The sequence below is a fragment of the Nicotiana attenuata genome, unplaced genomic scaffold (genome assembly GCF_001879085.1).
Source record: "Nicotiana attenuata strain UT unplaced genomic scaffold, NIATTr2, whole genome shotgun sequence".
NCBI lineage: Eukaryota > Viridiplantae > Streptophyta > Magnoliopsida > Solanales > Solanaceae > Nicotiana > Nicotiana attenuata.
Window position 1 is genome coordinate 32966 of NW_017674671.1, and position 22512 is coordinate 55477.

The 22512-nt window shown below is 38.2% G+C and overlaps 2 protein-coding genes across 5 annotated transcripts; both read right to left on the minus strand.

Annotated features, from left to right (window-relative positions):
• Positions 1 to 1414: 1414 nt before the first annotated feature.
• On the minus strand, positions 1415 to 6914 carry LOC109219092. 2 transcript variants are annotated; one of them, XM_019383516.1, is made up of 10 exons: positions 6518 to 6914; positions 6352 to 6421; positions 5724 to 5791; positions 5270 to 5331; positions 4586 to 4667; positions 4235 to 4468; positions 3022 to 3150; positions 2876 to 2937; positions 2652 to 2792; positions 1415 to 1763 (listed from the first exon to the last, which is right to left on the minus strand). In XM_019383516.1, exons 1-9 carry the CDS (start codon positions 6566 to 6568, stop codon positions 2672 to 2674), a joined length of 879 nt encoding a protein of 292 aa, XP_019239061.1. In that variant the 5' UTR covers positions 6569 to 6914; the 3' UTR covers positions 1415 to 1763; positions 2652 to 2671. The 2 variants fall into 2 exon arrangements, with proteins under 2 accessions (XP_019239061.1, XP_019239062.1); XM_019383517.1 differs by having other exon boundaries at positions 2676 to 2792; positions 6518 to 6913.
• A 1047-nt stretch (positions 6915 to 7961) lies between these two features.
• On the minus strand, positions 7962 to 22199 carry LOC109219091 (serine/threonine-protein kinase EDR1-like). Of its 3 annotated transcripts, none has more exons than XM_019383514.1 (15): positions 22086 to 22199; positions 20863 to 21617; positions 16776 to 17213; positions 15859 to 15959; positions 12932 to 13920; positions 12604 to 12822; positions 12466 to 12506; positions 11890 to 11958; positions 10585 to 10685; positions 10314 to 10392; positions 10118 to 10216; positions 9955 to 10023; positions 8904 to 8953; positions 8603 to 8779; positions 7962 to 8390 (listed from the first exon to the last, which is right to left on the minus strand). In XM_019383514.1, the coding sequence occupies exons 2-15, from the start codon at positions 21352 to 21354 to the stop codon at positions 8231 to 8233; spliced, it is 3084 nt and encodes a 1027-aa protein (XP_019239059.1). In that variant the 5' UTR covers positions 21355 to 21617; positions 22086 to 22199; the 3' UTR covers positions 7962 to 8230. The 3 variants fall into 3 exon arrangements, with proteins under 3 accessions (XP_019239059.1, XP_019239060.1, XP_019239058.1); XM_019383515.1 differs by lacking the exon at positions 22086 to 22199 and having other exon boundaries at positions 20863 to 21191; positions 21477 to 21922; XM_019383513.1 differs by lacking the exon at positions 22086 to 22199 and having other exon boundaries at positions 20863 to 21922.
• Positions 22200 to 22512: the final 313 nt, after the last annotated feature.

Genomic DNA, 22512 nt, shown 5'->3' on the forward strand with positions numbered 1-22512 from the left:
AAAAGTGGCTAAATTTCGATTACTTTTGCTATTTTTGAATGACCAGTTGTAAATTTGGCTATTTTTAAATTTTTCCCTCATAATTGAGGTCATTTTTTGACATTTATAAAAGTACGGGCAATGAACCAACTCATTTTTTTGCTGTTGAGCTAATATCCGGAGGTTTAATTTGTTATCTCATTCAAATAGTGAAAGCGATTATTGTTTCCCAAAGTTCAAAAGTAAAATAATTCATATTTATTTTCTTATCTATATTTGTGCGTTAATAATTCATAAATGACATAATTGTTTATTTATTTATTGTTCTTGAACTAAATACAACTTTTCAGTAGTTGAGAAGGATAAGGACAAGAAATAATTCATACTTATTTCCTTAGTTATGTACTTTTAGTAATTCCGTTTCCAAAGTTTATTAGGTTCAACGAGCCCTAAATTTGTGAGATTCAATTCAACTAGTTGAATCCCAAGTTGTATGGGATTTGGAAATAATTCATACTTATTGCTGCTAACTGTAAATATGGCCTTAATTAAGTCTTTTGCAAATATCACTCAAAATCTCAGCTCTCAACAATATACTCTCTCTGTTCCAGTTTATGTGAACCTATTTCCTTTTTGGTCCGTTCCAAAAAGAAAGACCCCTTTCTAAATTTGGTAATGATTTAGCTTAAATTTACAATTCTACCCTTAATGAGAAGTTTTTATAATCACACAAATACTCTGTGCCCCTTTTTTTGACTTGTTTAGGACCATAAATTCCAAAAGTCTTTATTTTTTTAAACTTCGTGTCCAATCAGACGGATTCACATAAATTGGAACGGGAGGGAGTATATAATTACTACTAATAAAGATGGCAGATATAGAGGATGAATGTTGTGCAACAGTTGGTCTTAGTTTTCTCACATGCCTTTACTTCATCTTCTATTTGCTGGTTGAATTATTTGTAATCAGTTTCATATGTTAAGTTGCATTCAAACCACCAACTTGTTTACCACATAAGTTATATATATGTCTCAAAATCTCTGCAGTTACACTTGAGGGAAATATCTAAATGAGAAGCATTAGAACAAAGAATAGAAGCTAAACATGATTGGTTGGAATCCCAAGTAACACGAGTTAGCGTACGATAAAGCTACCCGAGCAAAAGAGTGAGCCGCTTTATTAGCATCCACCTAGTCCAATGGAAGGACACATCATGAAACTGATTCTTCAAAGACAAACAATCCCCAATTATGTTATAAATTCCGACAAATTAGGCACGATTGAATCAAGAGCTCTTGACAATACCATCATCTTATCAATATTTAAGCCTTTGAGCTATGAAAGCGCTTCACAAAGAGAGAAAGCTTCAGCATTATGGTAACTAATACGAATGTGGTGAGTTTCTAGAGCTAAGAAGCCCTGACCAACGAGCAGATAACACTGTAACATTATTTACAAACTTTATTAAGATTGTTGCTGCTTATTTGTTGGTCAATACATTTCAAGTTACAATGACAGAGAATTAACTGCACAATACCAAGTGTAAATGCAAAATTAGATATACAAATGAAGAACAAGACGGTAAGTAAGATGAGAGTTAACAAAAGGAACCAAAAAGATGAAGTGGAATGAAAACGAATAAAGTATGTATTGAGTATATAGTAGTTGAGAATTCAGTTGTAACTCAGCAAGCAGTGTTGCTACCTTGTATGCTAACGTGCAAGTTTCAGTTCTGTAACTCGCACAGAATATCAAATTTCCTTATAATTTCATAAGAAGATCATCTGCATAAAGTTGAATGTAGATGATAAGCAAAATCAGAAGCACATGAACTAGATTACTAATGCAGTGGATACAAATTCACAAGTTGAAACAAGCTAAAGTATATCAAAGGATCAGATTTGTTATGCTCTCAAGTCACTGAAAAAAGAAAACTAGCAAGATTTTGGATTTTGTAGAAAGCATGTTAAGACAGAATTTCCATTTATTAGGTCCCTTTTGTGTCTTTGGCACATCTTAATGACACTATCTCCTTCCTTTTTCTTTTTTCTTTTTATATCTTTTTACGCTAAAAGAAGGGAAATCTTGGAGCAACTGTAAAGTTGTCTCTGTGTGACCTATATGTCACGGGTTCAAGCCATGGAAGCAGCCACTAATGCTTGCATTAAAGTAGGTTGTCTACATCACACCCCTTAGGTGCGACCCTTCCCCGGATCCTGCGTGAATATCTTGTGCATCAGGCTGGCCTTTTTCTTTTTGCGCTAGAACAGACATGTGCAACAGCTAAACTAGTTCAGGTAAATATTCTATCTTCTCCACACTCATCATCTTTCTATTGTTTCAAGCTCTATCATCTGATATGCTTCCGGAACTTATCCCGGTGTTAGACAAGGACCAGATTTCTTTCGGAAAAAGCTTTCAGTCATTAAAATCTCAAAGAAGGTTAAGATTGAATCCGAATTCTACAACATTTGAGGCTCCTGTCCAGCAAAAACAACGTAAACACTATATCCGCTAACAAACTTGTAGAGCACACAAAGACAATTTTACTCAAGTCAAAGTGAGTGCTTTCCGTTAACTGAAGTGAAGACTAACAACCTAAAGATATCATAATAACATACAACACTATAGAAAATTAATTGAGATAACCATATTTAAACCATGAAAATTACCATGGTAAAAGATTGAAGTTTTACCAGCTTAACTCTTCTTGGACAAGATTGCGACTGTACAAAGGAAACTCAAAAAGGAATACAGTTTTGAACCATGGAGGAAGCTTTCCATATAATCCAGGGGGCAGCAAAATGAAAGGGCTGAAACATTCAAATTTTTCGAATCAATGTTACCATTTTCCATCAATAATCAGGAAAAAAGCAGTTAGAATCTATGTGCTGACCTTGTTGTCCTCTTATATACTCTATATTCAGCCACATTTCCATGTTTCTTGTCTGCTGATTCCTGTTTGATGTACACTTCAATGGTATAAGTTCATGTTTGAAGGGGCAAATGCGATAGTCAAAAGAAATAAGTCGACGATAGCACCTCAAGCAGGGGTATGCCACTAACAAAAAGAAGCAGCAATGTTAAGAATACTGGTCCAAGAATAACGAGCCATTCAGCACCCTCGAGCACTGGTATCGAAGCCACAAATATTCCCCACCACAGAAGGATCTGAAGACAAGTAAAAAAGCACGATGTAGTTTAATGATAGATGAAACTGGAAAAAGATGGAAAAAATACAACCAAGAAATGGAGATTTCAAGAATCCAAATAAACCAAATAAGCATTTCTGTACTCTTTCATGTGAAACGCCAACACTTGTTATGCGGAGAGAACATATTATTACGTTGGTAGCCTAAAGAAGAAAATCTTATTGATTTGCCTCAGCCGTCTAACCAACCAAACCGAAAAAACTCTATCCTTTCGATTTTTTGACATATAACCACTTCAGCTCATTATGCAGAAAAGGACCCCTCACCACTCCCTGCTCGTTAAAAGAGGCAATGTATCATTGCTCGAGACATGAAATAAACACATCACGAAAGGATAATCAAATATTGTGTGATTGAAACCAATGAGCTGTAAGCTTCAGGATTTGATTTGTGCACAGCACTGTGTAAATTGACAACTTGTTGCTATGAATTCGTATTATTCCCATTGTCCCACTTTACTAGTCCTATGTTGACTGGGCAGAGGAAGTTAAAAACTATGGTATTCTAAAGAATGTAAACATAGTAGAGCTGTAGAGTTGAAAATTACTTTACAGGAAGATTGAGATGTTCCATGTACTTATAATGTAAACCATTCCATTTAAGAAAAATGGACATCATATTGCCACCAACCGAAAAGGGAAGTAGGACCTCAATATCTGAATAAGGGATAGCCTGGTGCACTAAGCTCCTGCTATGCACAGGGTCCGGGGAAGGGCCGGACCAAAAGGATCTATTGTAGGCAGCCTTACCCTGCATTTCTGCAAGAGGTTGTTTCCACGGCTTGAACCCGTGACCTCCTAATCACATGGAAATAACTTTACCAGTTACGCCAAGGCTCCCTTCAATATTTGAATGAAGGGAATATTTCTTAGGAAGATAAGTAGGATCATATAGGGATCAAAACCTTCTATGTGGTACAATAATGCTTGTGTATGAAACATTCTCAGCACAGAAGCAAGAGAACTCTAGATCCGACATGTTTAGCCCCGAGGAAATCAAATTTCTATATCCCAGCAATATAAAGAGAAAATTGAAAGTCTGACCTCGCCAAAATAGTTTGGATGACGGGAATACTTCCAAACTCCAACATTGCACCACTTTCCTCTATTCTCTGGGGAGTTCTTGAATGCCAACTTTTGTTGATCAGCTGTAATCTCTACTGAAAATCCAATAGACCACATAATCCAACCAATGATGTCTACTGCTTGAAGAGATGGCTGGTGGTCACTTGCATTAACAACTGTTACCGGTAAACTAACAGTCCATACCCAGATTGCCTGTAATGGAAATGAAACTGTGATTCACATTATGTGAGAAAAATCTTATCTTGCTGTAAGCATAAACCAGGATATCCATGATAATTTGGTAAGATGGTTTTGAAAAGGAAGTAGAACCTGAAATATCCAAAACACTGCCAATTTACCCAGATTATCACGCTTATCATCAAAACGTCTATCCTCGCCCCACTGTAATATCCTGGTTAGAACAAAAAGGGTAATTAGTATCTGTCACGAACATTCCTCTCTGGTTTTTCAACAGAACACAATGATATTGTAATCAAGCAAACTGAAATATCATATCACTTGTGCAAGATTGAGCTATTGCATTCAACACACCTCCAATGTGACTTTAAGATGTGTGCATTATCTTTTTTCAGAGAAAAAAGGAGATCTCCACTGTAATATCCTGATTAACACATTCACTAATGTGGAATGATGCCTAGAAGTGCTAGTGAAAGTCAACACTAGTATATGAAGTTGAGAGGGAAAGGATAGAGAGTGCTCGACTGCTCGTACTGTAAAGAAGCAGAGGAAACATTTCGACAGAAACTTAAATGTGGAGGTGGTAATATTAGGAGTATTTATCGGAGTGGTGTTCATCAGTACTATCCACACAGTGTAACATTAAGTTACAAAAATAGGATGCTGTACATACAACTAGAGCATGAAAACACTGTAAGAGGATTTTATGAATCTAGAATTGTGAGAAAGACAGAATTAGGCTCTAATGTGAAAAGAGCAATTATCTGCTTTCTTGAAAATACTAACACATGACACACAATAAAATAGTGGTCTTACCTCATTAATAGAAATAGCCCGAGTCGAAGGCCCCATAACACGACAAACACAGACAAAACCACCTGAAAGATAAGCAAAATAGACATTAAAAAAATACATATGCAACAACTTTGGGGCATGCTTAATTATGTATTTAAGCTCATTCTTGATCCAAATATGCACAAAATGCCGCCAATATGTGCAACAAAAACATAAAAGCTTTTAAGATTGACTTCATTGGAGCAAGAAATTCTCAAAGTGGAGCAATAATGCAGTTCCATTTCAAAGCATGGAAGTGCTTCTTGAAAGCAAAGTTCCCATTTGGACTGACTAAAGGTATATGGGACAAAGAGGAAGGAAAGCTGCTCTTCTTTCTATTCTCTTGTGTGGGCTGGGAGAGAGATGTCAATAAAAACAAGTTAAACCAAATTAGACCAACTGCAATATTAATCAGAAACTGAAAAAACCAACTTACCTGTCGAAAATTCCATGAACCCTTTAGTATCAAAGTTAATATTGCAAGCACAATGAAATTTGTACCTCCTGTGTGAAGAAGATGAGAAAATGACAGACATCATTAACAAAAAGTGATAGATCATGGTTCATATATAATTGAGCTTCTGTTAGCAGTAACATGGTGAACTTCAAAAATAAATGCAAATCCCTTTGATATCTGTGACACCCTAGGTGAATCCTACATCGACAAAATACAAGAGAGATGCTAAGAAAGTGAAGAGCTTTATAAGGAATGATACAAGTTCACATGGTGCGTGCGCGTGGCGTAGCCCGAAAGATAAATCCGTACGGAACTAGGCCCGAAGCAGACAATGAGTGCCATGGGCTTGGGTCTTATTCCACAATAAATGCAAATCCCTATGATATTATTTGAGAAATCAAAGTCTTATTGCACCCAAAAATGGATTCGTTATTCTTAAATGCAAACTTCAAGGAACAAGGCGTGCTGATCTTGCTACCAACACGCCTTTTACTTGACTTTGAAAAGCTCCAAAATAGGCACAAAGCAGTTATTCTTTAAGGAAAACAAATTCTAAACTATTATATTGATTACACTAAACATAGTTTTAGAGGACAAACATTCTTACCCGCGAAGTCAGTGACTTTATCAAACTTGAGGAGTGCTGTAATTATAAAAAAGATAAACTGGTAACCAACCTGCCAACAAAAAGATAATAAACGTGCGAATTAATTAGATTGAATTTCTTTGTTTGTAAAGGATGGTGTAAATGAAAAGAATGAGGAGGTTGTTACTGTAACAATGGCAGTTAGTCCCAAGAAATGGGAGTCAATAACTGTCCCCATTGATTGACTCTTCCAACAAATGGTACGTACTACTGTCTGTCTGAACTTCAATTGGTTAATTAATTTGTCTTTGTTTATTCGGCTTGTTTAATGGAATCCTTACTGTATTGTACTACGTCACCACTAATATTGTCCTCATAATCTACTGCCTTTTCTGTGGTTAGGATTTGTTGTTGAATTTTGCTGCTTTTGACGAGTCTTCTGTCTTCCTATACCCAAATCTTCTCATTTAATCTTCTCGCTCATGATTTTTGATTCCTTCCTTGTTTACCTTAGCTACTACTATAAATTTTGATTCCTTCCTTTTGTTTTACACTGATTTAAAAGATTGGAAATCATGACCCTGCACCTGCGAAACCAGGAACTTATTCAAAAGTGTTTTGAAACTTGAAAGAAGTGAAAAAAATTTGTATATTTATATACCCCTGAAACCTAATATTTTACCGGTATATGCAGTATAATTTTTGGACGAAAGGGTGATCAATTAACCACCACCCTTTAAGGACAAAATAGCACGGTCTAGCCAGTTTCCGGACTGGTCATTCAAAAATAGCCAGCATTTACCAAGTCAATGAAAAATAGTCACTGTTTTGCTGCAACAGAGACCGGTCCAGCATAATATATCGGAGTTCGGTGCACCTGTGTATGAACTTCTAGCATATTATGCTGGACTCCAACACACGGAAAGTTCCACCATAATATACTGGAGATTTGAGCACTTGTGTATGAACTTCCAGCATATTATACTGGACCAGTATACTTTGCTGGAACTCTAGTATATTATGCTGGAGTTCCAACATACTTATCCTGGAAATCCAGTATAATATGCTGGAGTTCAAGTATACTTATGCTGGAGCTCCAGCATAATTTACTGGCGAATTTTTTGGGTTTTGGACAGTGTTTTCGCTTAAATTTATCTTTACATGAAAAGTGACTAGATTTCAATTACTTTTGAAACTGGACTATTTTTGAACGACCACTTGTAAATCTGGCTATTTTTGAATTTCTCCGCCCTACATGTAACTTCGCTCCCGTGAGCATGTAAGATGGTACTATATATTTGTAGGAACTACTGATTTCAATGCCGTACTTCTGTCCTTGAGAAAGTATAACATGCATATTACCCCATTGTTTATTACGTCTATGCCCCAATTGTGTTAACGAGAATCAAATTTTTTAATTTTGATCGTGAATCCAGTTATTGAATCTTTAAAAAAATTTAAAATAAAATTTACATATTTGAAAACTACGTAAAAATAAGTCAATAATTAACAATGCAAATATTTAAAAAGTATATGACAAAATCGTGGGACTCTCGAAATCCGAACACTGCCATCTAACTTTGGGACGGAGAGAGTGCATTCTTTGCGTTTGGGTTATTTAACGCTTATTGAAGAGGAGAGTATGAGCTTCTGTTAAGCAACAATTTCCTTTTTAATTACAAAAGAGAATTTCAAGATGAATATACAAAGGGCAGATAGACAATTTTCAGGACTGGGGAACACTGCCAAAAATACTAAAAAGATGAAACAAAAGAATCACCATTGGCTCAATATGAAGTATGTGTTTGTCAGGATCTTTTGATGCCTTCCTTTAGTTTCTTGTGCACAAATTTACACTTGTCATCCTTTCTAACAAGAGATACTCCCCTTTCCTCCTTCACTAACCCTGATCTGCAGTTGGATCTTCTACGATTCGCGATGGCTGACCCTTTATCGGACCTCTGCCAGCCGGTGGTCTTGGTGCCTGTGAACTAATAGGCTTTTGTAGTGGTTTCAAAGCAGCCATAATCTCAGCAAATGAAGGCCGTAACCTCGGATCTCTGCACGTAGAAAAGCACATCGTTTAATCATCTATGTTTATCCTGAACTAGTCGCGGTCGGCTATATCAATCATCTGTATCCTTTATGTGTGTTCAGAAAAGCATCAACTAAAAATTTACAACCAGCAGGATGCCTGACCAGAATTCAGCAAAAGCTAATGAAAGAATCTACTAGCTGGTCGCCACAGGACCGAAACATTATAGATACTCACGTTTGCCAGCATTTCCTGATAATGTCTGCAACAGCCGGATCCATGTCCTCTGGTATGTCAAGACGTCGGTGCTGAAATCCCACAGCACCAACAACTTGCATCGGGTTCATTCCTCCCCATGGTTGCTGCAAAGTACAGAGCTCCCATAGTATGACACCGAAGCTATATACATCACATCTGCAGCTCACAGTTTAATAGTCCAACATCAGCATCATATACCAGGAAGAAATACACAGAATTTATTTTTGAAAATGTCACCCTATACTGCCTGGAATTTTTCTAAACCATTTTTTTGACATACTTTTCATTGGAAGGTTCATTTCTCAGCACTTCTGGGGCCATCCACTCTGCCTGAGAAACAAAATGACTCAAAGGATTATGAGATCTGATTTGGAAAACCACGACATATATAGCAAAGCTAAGAAACCAATCAAATGTTTCACATTTCAGAAGTACATAAATACACTTAAAAGATCTCTAAACAAGCATAACAGTGGCCAATCTGCACTAAATAACCAAAATTTTATACTTCGATGCATGTTAACTCATAAAGAAAAAATATCACATGCTATACCTCCGCAAGTCTAAAGGAAATTGGTGTACTACCTCTATTGTTAACTTTCTATCCTTAATATTGCAAACGTGTGCTGCAAAAAGCTTAACTACACAGTGTCTTCCACGAAAATATCAAAGAGTACAGCTTTGTTTTGTATCAAAATTGACATGTTTACCAATCACCATCATGAGCAAGTATACTCCGATAAAGTAGCTAATTACCTTGAAATATCCAAAAAAAATGAGAAGCTTTAATATTTAATCCAAGGTCAATAAAACAGCAGAAAGTAATGTCAAATAGAAGCTGGCTTTGTAATGTTTTAGGAGAATGCAACCATGTGCACAAACAACAAGGCAAATACTTTTTCACAACTCTGAAATCAAGTGTTTTTACTTTGATATAGAATGAAAAAGTAAAATATTGAATTGGGAGCCTAGATACTCTTCCCTGAAAAGGTAAACCTCTCATGAATTTTATTTTCCGAACCACAGATTATAGCAACAACATTTTTTCAGGAGAAACATGGCAATAAAAACATCTTCAAGGGCCAGAGAGTATAAGGACCAACAGCGTTGACCTTATCTTCTAAAGGGCTGATATAAAATGATGTGCAATTATTAGCCAGTATACAGGACAGAAGCATTACAATTTACATCAAGAAAGGCTCTCCAAAGAAATACCCAGGCACGGTGTGGAACAAAAAACACAATATATAAGAGAAATATCAATCATCGGGAAAAAATTAAGTTATATTGTCAAGACCAGCAGCTTTAGAATGCAACAAGGAGGTGCTTACCGTCCCAGCAGTCGACCTGGATGAAAGAAATGTGCTGTTCTTCATTCTTGACAGTCCAAAATCACATACCTAGAGTCAGAAAAAATCAAAACATATCACATGGATTCTTAGTGAAAAGCAAGCAGCAACATACCCTAGTTTTAAGAGTTAAAAGGAATTCCACCTTCACAACCCAGTTCTTATCTACTAGGAGATTTGGAGACTTCAAATCTCGATGAACTATCATGGGTGTGCAGTTGTGTAGATAGTTCATCCCTCGAGCCTGTTAGTTTAGTAAATCACACAGATCAGAAAGTCACAAACTAATATAGATGGATTAACATGTGGAGAGGCTTAAAAATGAAAAAAGTGGAGCATACAGCATCAAGAGCCATCCTCAACCTTCTGCGCTCATCTAACTGATTGTTGGGTCGATGGATTAATCTGTATAAACTACCTCTGTAGACCAAAAAAGATATTTTGAATTCAAGTTATCATTACCACAGTTCGAATTCCAGCTGACTGATGGTTCTATTTCAGGTTTCCAGGTTAACATATAAACCACCACTTAACATAAACTGACGACCAAAACCACCATAAAAGTGAGGTATATTTCAATTATCTCTAAATTTCCCGAAATATTTAACATACCTATGAAGAAACTCAGTAACAATTGAAAGATGTGGAGAACGAGTGACAGCCCCCATGAATAAAACAACATTAGGATGCCTGAGCCTTTTCATGATCCGCACCTTGCAAGCCACAAGATGAATTTAGAGTATACAATCAAATTGCAATCCAGAAGTTAAGGTAAGCAACACGTCAGAAGATGAAACACTGTGATGCTATCATCATTCATCACAGCTAGGGAAACTGGATTGGTCTAGTGTCAGAATTCAGAAAGCGATTAAAATGGATTGATGCACACAATACCTTCGGCAACGCCCTTCAGAAAGAAAATCTCATGAAAAATTTCATCGGCTTTGTTAATAATGCAGCAGAACTATTAAATAAATAACTATTTTTCTTTGAAGTTAAAATAAATAATTATACCACCTTGCTATATGATACAAAGTGGTAATTTCTTGCCGAATTATCTCTTATCCAGAAGATAGTTTAAGCCCAAATTACCTCAAGAACAAAATTGTTCACCAGCTTTAATAATAATACGGCAGAACTGTTAATGATGACCACACATCATGCTATGTATATATATTTGAAAATTCATTACCGCGACTTACAGCAAGAAAAGCCCGTAGGAGATTATTAACGTGATCAGGAAAAGCATAACTACAAATCAACAGGTCTATATGCCTTGATTTCACTAAATACCTATGTATCATCAGGTATGAGTTAGGAAAAAAGGTGACAAATGTTTTTCAGTTTTCTGGTAACTTGAAATTTTGATGAAACCAACCAAAACAGAAATGAATACTAAATATCAGGTTGTGTATTGCTATATATTTGTTCCAAGTAATGTTGGAATACAGTTCAGATACAATATCTGGTACGTACTTTTCCCTTGAACTTTTTTGCTTAACAGATAGAAGAATCCTCTGGTCAGGTAGGAGTATGCTAAAAGCAACATTGCCTCTTTTGGTGAGCACAATGGAATCCAAGTTAATTATTAGAAAAGGCAAGATTACGAACTCAGACTCGAGAAGGAGTTTCCCGCAAGTGCACCACGGTTAATTCAGGTTTTACCCAGTCCGATGACCCTCAGAAATTGTTTGCACCCAGTGGGTTTCGAACTTGAGACCTTGAAAGGGAGCAAACCCCAAGGCTCAAGTCTATTGCCACCAGGCCAACCCCTGAGGGTTAATTATTCCCTCCAAGATCTTGCCATCAGCTTTTAAAACTTATTCAAGAGTGAGATTTCTAGGGGCATGATGATAGTTTCAAGCGTTGTAATATTTAAGAGCACTGATATTGGCCTATGTTAGACAAGGGTAATACCTCACTTCTAAATTCTTCGAGGGAGTCACCGGTTATATCTTGATCCAGAAACTTCTTCACAGCAACTTCCTGAAAATAAGAAGGCTTAATCTGTTTGTAGCACTTAAGTGCAGTCTATTTGTTTTCATTTAAATTTGATGACAGTAATGAATGAATGAATTAACAGAAGCTATCGTACAAGATTACATGTATGCTACAAATGCATTGACCCACAACCAGACAGGTTCAGCAAAAACTCAGCAGTCGAAAAAGCAGAGATATCATCATATCAAATTTGAAATACAGAATTTTAAGCAGATGCTCAAGTGTAAACAATGTCTAGTATGTAACGGAAATTTGATCCACAAGAGAGTTGCAAAAAGATCAAGGAATCTTCTCATTATTAAGTTCTTGAATATTTGACCCGCAATTTGGATCTGTTAGTTTAAATTGCAATCTATCTAGTTATTCAGCTAGATAAAAAAGAAAGCTCTGCCTTTTAGAGTGAAGGAAACAAATACCACGTACTATTTCTTTTGAACCAACCCCAAAAAAATTAAATGAAACCCCCAATTGGCACAAGGATAATGAACTTACAGTTCCATGCCAGTCTCCGCGATAGACCTCTCCATAGGATCCTAGAACATAGAGAATATGAGAAGTGCCAGATAACAGAGTTTAAATCACCTACACCACAAAAGCTTCAAGCTTGGTAAAACATAATGCAGGTCATACCAAGTCCGATACGCTCACCCAAGGTGATATCCTCCCATGGAATCTCACAATCTGCCACATCATCAAGTGTCACATCTGATTTAGCGCTATCATTACCGCTTGACCTATCTGATATTCTTTCACCCTCTGAATTTGCTCCTAGCGCCTCATGCTCTTGATCACCACTTCGCTGGTGCTCATAAATGGCAGTATCAGCATCTCCATCAACTCTTCCACAATCTACATGATTAAGGAAGACAGAAGGATTAACCGGTGAATGGCACATCTCTCCAAATTTTCATTTTGTTACCAAAATGGAACAAACAATTTGTTGGCAAGTTGTATATACCTCCTAGTGCCTCGTATTGCCTACTGACAGCTGCAGTTGTTGCTACCACTGCTGCAGCTGTGGCAGTGGCAGCAGCTGCTACAGGGAGATCCGTATGAGAGTTAGTCTTGGCTGCAGCAACTACCATCGAAGAGGCAACAACAGCTGCTGCTGCGGCGGCGGCAGCAGCAACAGGCATTTGTTTCATAGGTTTCAACGGAGCTACTTCAGTCTGTCTGGAGACTTGCTGTTCCCCAACTTCTCTCACATCTGGCTGAGGTTCGAATGATCCACGTGCATTGCCCTTGGAGTATGAACCATGATAAGGCAGAGGAGGTAAGAAGCGGGCACGGTTTGCATCGGATTGACCCTTGAACTGGAACTCGTCTCTTTCCTTACTTTCTATTTCCTCTAGTCTGTATTTTCCCTCTACATGAGATACATCTAATTGCTCCGGATACATTTCAGCGAACAGGTTTGGTGGTGCAATAACTCCACTTTCAAGTAAAACAGTGTGAAGTTTTTGAGCTAGCTGTGGATTTTCTTTGGCGGCATCAATCATGTATTGTGAAGCATCCTTTACTTTCATTCTGCGTACAGCAGGCGAGCTAACACCTTCTGTCCACGAAGGAGATCTTGCATGTGAAAAAGGAGATCTTGCATGCCCAGCTCTCGAAGAAGTTTCTTGCCCCTGCGCCTTCGTAAAATCGTGGAAAGTATTATAACATCCTTTCTCTGCTTTTATCTGCTGTTCCAAATTACTAGAAGAGGGAGATTCATTTCCTGCAGTAGTGCTTTCTGCAAACCTGGATCTCTTGTCTGCCATTCCATAATCTGAATGATCTTCCAATGATGAAGCAATACCACTACTAGAGGAACCCGGATGAGAATCAACATCTTTAGAGGACGGACTGATGGAGAGAATAGATTCTTCATAGTCTCCATGAATTCCAGATGTATCAGATGGAATAAGTGTACCGGGGTCAGCCATCAAATCGACAATATACTCCCTGCAAATGTATCATCTACTTTGTAAATAGAAAAAGACAATTTTAGAAGAAATAATACTATCAAAAAATTATCTCAAACAAAGTATTCAACAAATCTCTGCAGTACAAAAACAACAGCACCAATTTAAGATCATAACATGCTGCAGATTATGAAGGAAATGGGAGAAACAAATTCACATTCCAAATAAATTAGAGGTTTTTGAAACGTTTTATCAACTAAACTAAACAAACTTTTCAAGAATTCTATCCTAAATTTTGAACATTATGCTTCAGATTGCTGTCAAAGGGACGTTTGAGGGGTGCTTAAGCCCTAAAGTGAGACGGAGGGCAAGCTCTGCATATTACCTGGCTTGGTGGTGAGCACATGTGAAATTTTGGAAGGATAAGTGGCTAGGGAACTTCACACTTCAAGAAACCTTCCCCACTCTATTCCACCTAGCTACTGATCCTAACTCAACGGTTGCACAGAATAGATCCAACAACACTTGGGAGGTCCTTTTCAGGAGAAACATACAAGGCTGGGAGGTAGAAGAAGTGATTGATCTACTTGGAAGGTTAGCAAATTGTACAATGAGTATCCAGCACACAGATAAGCTAAGATGGGGCACTTCTAAGGAAGGGGCATATACAGTGAAGGCAGGCTACAATAAACTTTGTGCTTTGAATGAAGTTATTGACATGTGGCCTTGGAAGCTAATCAAACTGCCTAGAAAGGTCAGCTGTTTTGCATGGACGACTCTTAAAGGTGCTATTTTGACACAAGACAATCTTTGTAGGAGGAGATTCCAGATTGTTAATAGATGCCACATGTGTAAGCTAAACTCAGAATCAATCAATCACCTATTTTTGCATTGCACAGTGGCTACTGATCTCTGGCACATGTTCTTCTCAATTTTTGGTATCAGCTGGACACTACCTCAGAACATTAAGGAAGCAGTTGAAAGCTGGAACTTTTGGAAAGTCAGCAAGGCCATCAAAAGTATCTGGAAAATGGTCCCAGGCTGCATATTTTGGAGTCTTTGGACAGAAAGGAATCAAAGATGTTTTGATGGCATTTCAACTCCTATTCACTTTTTGAAAGCTAGATGTCTGGTGTATCTTTTTAGTTGGAGTAATATCTCCCCTGTAAATAAAGTTATTCCCTTTCTAGACTTTATTGGCTCAATGAGCCTAGCCTAATGGCCCATTTTTTTTGGTTAGCTCCCTATGATTAGAATAGCACATGATGTACTGGAGCTAACATCTCTTCTTTTGTACTAATTGCACCTTCTTGATGCCAGCAATACAACACCTTACTTCATCAAAAAAAAAAAAGCTGTGCACCTTATACCAGCCAAACAACTGCTTTTTAAAAGTTTAGGGTAATATATGGGCCTCGGAGGCCTGGAAGGAACAGTAAATGAAGCTTGCGAAACGATATAGTAATTCAAGGAAACTTTATAAATGAGTATCTTAGCAATTAGGAAGAGGAACTTTAAAATTCGGTACAAGAGAATTAGTTACTAGTTAGAAACTTAAAACGGTATCTTGCATCTGATCAAAAGCTTAAGAAGGCTTTTACTTCATATATTTCACTTCATTCCACTTCTTTTTCAACTTCCCTGATAATATTAGTGGTGTTTGCGTTTATAATTTTTCTTTTCAATTATGTAAATGTTTAATTTTTTTTCTTCATTCTGCGCCTACTCTTCATTAAAGCACACGCCTTAAGTTGCTCCTACCTTGGCAGTTTGCTACTACATTTCGTGTTATGAGGCTGATGCTTGCTCTGACTAACTCATAAGGTGTATTCATGCAATGCATGCCGACCAAGGAAGAATATCCAAGAAAAGTGAAAATTCTGACCAAGTCCCAATATGTATACTACTGACAAAAACATAATACAAAAAGATTGCAACTATAGCATTAACGAAAGGAGATAAGGTGAATGGCAGCAACCTTCCATCAATCTTCACATAGTTCATTGCAACATCATCTGAACCTGTATACTGCTTTCCTTTTACTAATCGGCAAGGGATCCCCACACTATCAGCCAAAACCTATACAATTTTCAGAAGCCAAAAAAATGTTGTGGCGTTATAGTTAAATCGTAGCAAATGAAAGGGTAAGGTTGACCAGTAGTAAGCGGAAGAGAAAATACCCAAATTAATAATGATGATGACGATCATGTACGAAGATAATGGTGTTGGTGGTGATGATGATGCAAAACAAAGTTAAAAGTACTATATCTGCAATGCACTAGGACACTTTGTTGTTCACGGCTCAAACTTTAATTAGCATAATTAAAGTACATATAAAGAAAGTGGGACAGAGAGGAAGGGGATATCTAGCAGATTCCGTTTGACAAATAAAAGCACCCTTGAGATGCTAATACGCCAAACATAAGTAAAACCTGTGGACGAATGTCATCTTACAGTCACAACTGATATCTATAAAAAGGATGAAACAGAACAATGAGATACAAAGGCAGAAGCAATGGATACAGAGTACTGACAAGTAGTTGGAAGGATCAAGAACTTGGAGACAAATACTGGAGTTAACTCAGATCAAATGATGTATCCAAGGCCCTCTGCTGACCTTCTGCCTAAATGAGTCTATTGTTCTATATTAAGATTGTACACTCTCCATCCACAGAACCAATAATTTTTCGCAATGAGTAGATATCGTTTTCACTAACCCAAAGAAGTCATACATTCAGTCTTAGCCAACTATAAAGTTAATTAGGCTTTGGAAGTGAGATAAGGGTATTCAGATATCTCATGCATTTTCATTTTCAACAAGCAAGAGAACTAAAAAGTCCATCACAATCTAAAATCAAATACGCTGTAGGTTTTAGAGTCCAAAGTGCTTAGTACCTTGAATAACAGTGCACGATGACGAGCCAATCCAATGGTCAAAGAACCAAGAGGCAAAACCATACTCCCTAGATTTGCCTTTAGATTAAAACTAAGACTTCTCCATGCAAGCAACATGCTGTCCGGATCCACAACTGGGCCTCCCATGTGGTCAGAAACGAGCACAGCAAGCTTCTGCATCAAACTGCTGTCTGAAAAATCTATAAGTTGTGACCTCAGCCCAACAGCAATCTCTAGAGCTCTCTGTTCAAGTTTCAACAACTTGGAGTCTGCAGCTTTACTGACAAGGACGGCTTCCCAACTGATATGATCTGATACTTCTGTTCTTTGCAGATCAATGAGGGATGGCATTTTTGAAGAATTGGACTCCATCAAGACGCCATACAGATCATAAAATCCATCCAGGATCTTGTCATCATAGCTTAGAGCATTGTAATTCTGTGAAGCATTGATAAATCTATAATATGAGATATGCATGTGTTAGAGAGGAATAGGACTAGAAAAGGGAAAATTTTGCACAAATAGAAACTAATTTGATGAAACAATAGAGCACTTATACACCACAAAATTAACCTCTCTACATTTGAGACAATCTAGCTGTCTACAATAGCACTTTCTGGTTATTAAAGACAGAAAACCTATTGGTACCACTTACACCAGACAAAGAATGCAACAACAACAACAACAACCCAGTATAATCCCACGTCTGGAGTCTGGGGAGGGTAGAGTGTACGCAGACCTTACCCCTACCCCGGGGGTAGAGAGACTGTTTCCGTAAAACCCTCGACACAAGGAAATGGAAAAGAGGCAATGGAACAGTAACAACAACATACGTCGGGAAGACAGTGCAAGCAACCTAAGAATCAGAAAAATAAATGGAAAAGGCAGCATCGATAATCAGAACAATGGAAAGGTACTAGGCAATCGGAGCAGAAAACATTACAAACACAACAAGTACCACTAACAAACTAAAGCAAGACACTACAAACTAGCCTAACACCCTCAATGGGAAGAAAAACGCTCAACTACCTACTAACCTACGACCCTAATGCTCGCCCTCCAAACCTTTCTATCTAAGGTCATGTCCTCGGTAAGCTTGAGTCGCGTAATGTTCTGCCTGATCACCTCTCCACAATATTTCTTAGGCCACCCTCTACCTCTTCTCATACCTGACAAGGACAACCGCTCGCACCTCCTAAACGGGGCGTCAAGGCTTCTCCTCCGCACGTGCCCGAACCATCTAAGTCTCGCTTCCCGCATTTTGCCATCATAGAACCAATTCGGGTTCATGCATGGTCGTTCAACTACGGAAGCTATTCATCTTATCAGGAGGTTGGTGGAACAGTACAGGGATAGGAAGAAGGATTTACACATGATGTTTATTGACCTAGAGAAAGCGTAAGACAAGGTCCCGAGAGAGGTTCTTTGGAAGTGTGTGTTTGGAGGCTAAAGGTGTTCTGGTAGTATACATCAGGTGATTAAGGACATGTATGATGGAGCTAAGACTCGGGTTAGGACAGTGGGAGGTGACTCAAAGCATTTTCCGGTGGTTATGGGGTTACACCAAGGATCTGCGCTCAGTCCTTTCCTATTTGCCTTGGCGATGGACGCTTTGACGCACCATATTCAAGGAGAGGTGCCATGTTGTATGTTACTTACTGATGATATAGTCCTAATTGATGAGACGCGAGGCGGTGTCGACGAGAGGCTGGAGGTTTGGAGACAGATCCTGGAGTCTAAAGGTTTCAGTTGGGCAGGGCTAAGACAGAATACTTTGAGTGCAAGTTCAGTGACCTGACGGGGGAAGCGGACAGTGACGTGAGGCTTGATTCACAAGTCATCCCCAAAAAAGGGAGTTTTAAGTATCTTGGGTCAATTATCCAGGGGAACGAGGAGATCGACGAGGATGTCACACACCGTATAGGGGAGGGATGGATGAAAGGGAGGTTAGCATTTGGCGTCTTGTGTGACAAAAATGTGCCACCGAAACTTAAAAGCAAGTTTTATAGAGTGGTGGTTAGACCGGCCATGTTGTTTGGGGCAGAGTGTTGGCCAGTCAAGAATTCTCATATCCAGAAGATGAAAGCAGCAGAAATGAGGATGTTGAGGTGGATGTGCGGGCATACTAGGTTGAAAAAGATTAGGAATGAAGATATTCGGGCTAAGGTAGGGGTGGTGCCTATGATATAGACACTGACCTCCTCACCTTCACTTCCACCATCCTCTCCCACACTTTCATAGTATGACTAAGTAAACACCAGACAAAGAATATGGAAACAAAAAAAGAGGAAATATGTGCAGAGCAATTGACTATGATATCTCCACAGCACAATAGAGATTCAAACTATAGACTTTTGCCTGTGGCAAATGAAGGTGCTCGTAATGCATTGAGAATCATCTGTCATATGAGCTAGCAGGAAACACTACACTGAGATGGCGCCTAACATGCTAAGTTGCGCGGACTCTTCAATTTTCATGTCGTCCCCGTCCCAATACGAGACGGGGACGGGAGCAGGATACGTCCCGGATACAGTCAACTGACTTTGGACACTTTGACCGGAGTCCATCGACAAATTTGGGAGAAAAATTGATATTTTGATTTCTCCTTCTCAAAAATAAAAGAGATTTAGGAGAATGAAAGAATAATGTCCATCTTGGAGAATGAAAGATTGAATTCTACAATACTCATGTAAGTTTTTCACAGAATCTCTCAAAATTTACAATATTTTTATAGCTCTATTTTTTATTAGCCGAATCCTCGCACTCGTATCCATATCCGGATCTGCACCCCCCGAATCTTAAAATTTTAGATTTTGCCGAATCTGATACTCGGATCCATCCCCGTATCGGATACCCGCACCCGAGTCCGAGCAACTTAGCTAACATGTGACAAGGTGGGTTTTGTGTGTGACCAGAGTAATGATTACCCTCTCAATACTACCAAAATAAAAAATGTAAATTTCTTGCGAATGCGAACCTTCCTAGATGGCATGTCAACGTTGCAAAAGAAAGTTTGTGCTCTTCATGTGTAGTCTTTGGCACTGTTTCCTCTAAACCCATATTTCTAAGCGTATTCCATTTCTATTTTTTTGAGTAATTTCAATTCCAATAATGTCAGTAGAGTTTGTACTTGGCATCTCTCTCTCCTCACTTATATCCATCAAGTACTTGTACTCATTGATCACATAATTCCTCAGTCAAGCTAAACTCGGCTTTTTCCCGCTACTTTCACTACAGCATTTTGAATTCTAATATTTCCAGTAACTTATATGTCTTACTAATAGGTTCTCATCCATAACACAACCCAGGACCTCATGATATGAGTATTTGTGTTGGTTTCCTTCCATGGGAAAACAGTGTACCTCCTAATTGCTACAAATTGAACTTTTCTTTTTAAGTTCTTTCAATTTCTCTTCTTTTTTTTTTTTGTGACACCAATGGTGTCCGAACTAGCTTTCGCACACCTCGACTATTCCACTGGGTACTTGGTACCTTCCACCTGCATAGGTACCGAGAAACTCTGCCCATGAAGGACTAGACAGATGGGAAGAAATCACCTAGTGATTTTTGTTCCTGTTGGGATTTGAACCCTGTCATGTAAAATTCATGCTCCAGTCAGCTTGAGGCCATCCCCAGACTTAGCCGAGAGCCTAAGTGCTTTTATTCAGCATTAGGATTAACGAATCTAATAACCAACACCTTGAGGAATGACAAATACAATCAGCAGCAAGACAACTACCATTACCATTACACAAACAATGCTGGAATTTTAAAGGCTGAATTCCATAAACAACTAAAAAGTAGATGCCTGTTCAGCAGTATTTCGACCAAAATCCACAGAAAAGACATACAAACTTCAAAGGCATACTCCATTTATCACATCAAAGTAAAATCAATATATGCTCAGTCAGATCAAAAGGGATTGAATGGCATAGCCATTTCCTTTCTTCTTCTTTTTTTGGTGAAATGAAATCGATATACAATATATTTACCTAAAAGATTGCTAAGCTATGCCTTAAAGTGCATAAAGCAAAGTAAACTAAGAGTTGGAATATGAATGGAACCAAATAGATAGCGACGAACATACCCAATACCGATATGCTACAACTTCTGCTGGAGCATTCTCTGGGGCAGAAGAGCCTAAACTGATCTGCTTAACAGCCTCAATCTGCACCGCCTCGGGGTCTTCCTTCGCACTCAACTCCAGAGCCAACTGAATTTGATACTCTTCCTCTACACCGGGATCCCTGGAGTTGCTAGACTCCGAATCACGCTGTACAGCATCTAAAGCAGCATCCAATTCACCAATAGTCACAGAGTCAGAATGTTCCATTCTGTTCCCTCTACTCACATTCGAGGAAGACGGAGGACTAGGACTTTTCCGATTTGTAACTGAATTTAACCATCCTGAAATTGCTGAAAAAGGTTTATTATCAGACCCCTGAGAATTTCTAGAGTTTGAATGCCTTTCAGGAGATGAAACATCACTCAGTCTCTTGCTCTTTGAGGATGATGTTGACCCTTCTGAATCTTCTGATTGATTGGACCCAATATGCAGTTTCTTGAGAAAATTTTTCATGTTGAATTCACTATTCACTAAACCACAATACTTAATAGTACTAAAGAAACAAAAAAGCTGGCCATAAACCTCTCCATTGTCGCACTCCAATCATGAATCAATCTCAATTACAAATCACTTACCTTAAAAGTAATAACAAGAACTCCAGAGTTTAAGCTTTTCCAATAAACCTTCTAAGTCAGCATCCATAAACTTGACCAAAATCAAATCCAAGAACCGAACTTTGCTTCACTTCTGAATAGACCCCAGTTGTCACTTCTCTCCTGAACAGCAAAAAGACTCAATCTTGAAAACAAATCAAGAATTCACCCTAAAGAACATTCATATATTCAGTACACACAAAACCAATCTACAATCTTGAAAAAGGTTGCTCCTTTATTGCCTTAACAACAAGAGCAAACCAATAAAGGGGTAGCAATAAAAGATATAGAAAATGGTGCTTAAATGACATGGAGAAGAAAGACAAATTGTATAGTCGAAATAATAAATGTATAATTAAAGTGAAAAGGGGTTCAGTGGTCAGATTGGGAAAGGGAGTAAGGGCAAAGACAGCAAAGACCAACTAGTGGGGAGTAGGACCTCAATAATCAGAGCTGACCCACTTGGTTTTTCTGAGGTTAAGGTACCACCACTGGTCCGAAGAAAACAAAGAAATAAGTTTGTACTACAAGTATTAAAAAAAATGGAGTACTAGTACTAAAGTATTTTGCTGGGGAAGAAAACCAACTTGCCTGCTTTGGATCTCTCTCTTACACACACACACGCACTACTGGATGCCTATTGGCTGTTTTTGCTCCCAACACAGTACTAGGAGTTGGCAACTATGAGAGAGGCAATAAGTGGTAAACTTGCTGTAACTACAAAGAGTATAATATTGGAAAAGAGTATTATAATAAGTGGTACCCGCATTGGAGCCTGACTATAGTCGAATTCGCGTCGAGTAGAACCTCATTCGGGCAGTAGCGTTCCCTACGAAGAATTTTTTTATATCCAGAGCTCGAACCTAAGACCTCTAATTAAGGGAGGAGCAGTATCATCCAATGTACCACATTCTTTGCAAAAGTACAACTCGTTACGTTTGCATAAAATGAAGAGGCAAAACTCAATTAACTCATAAGTAGCTCTTTTAAAATTCGATAAAACAGTTAAATTTATAGC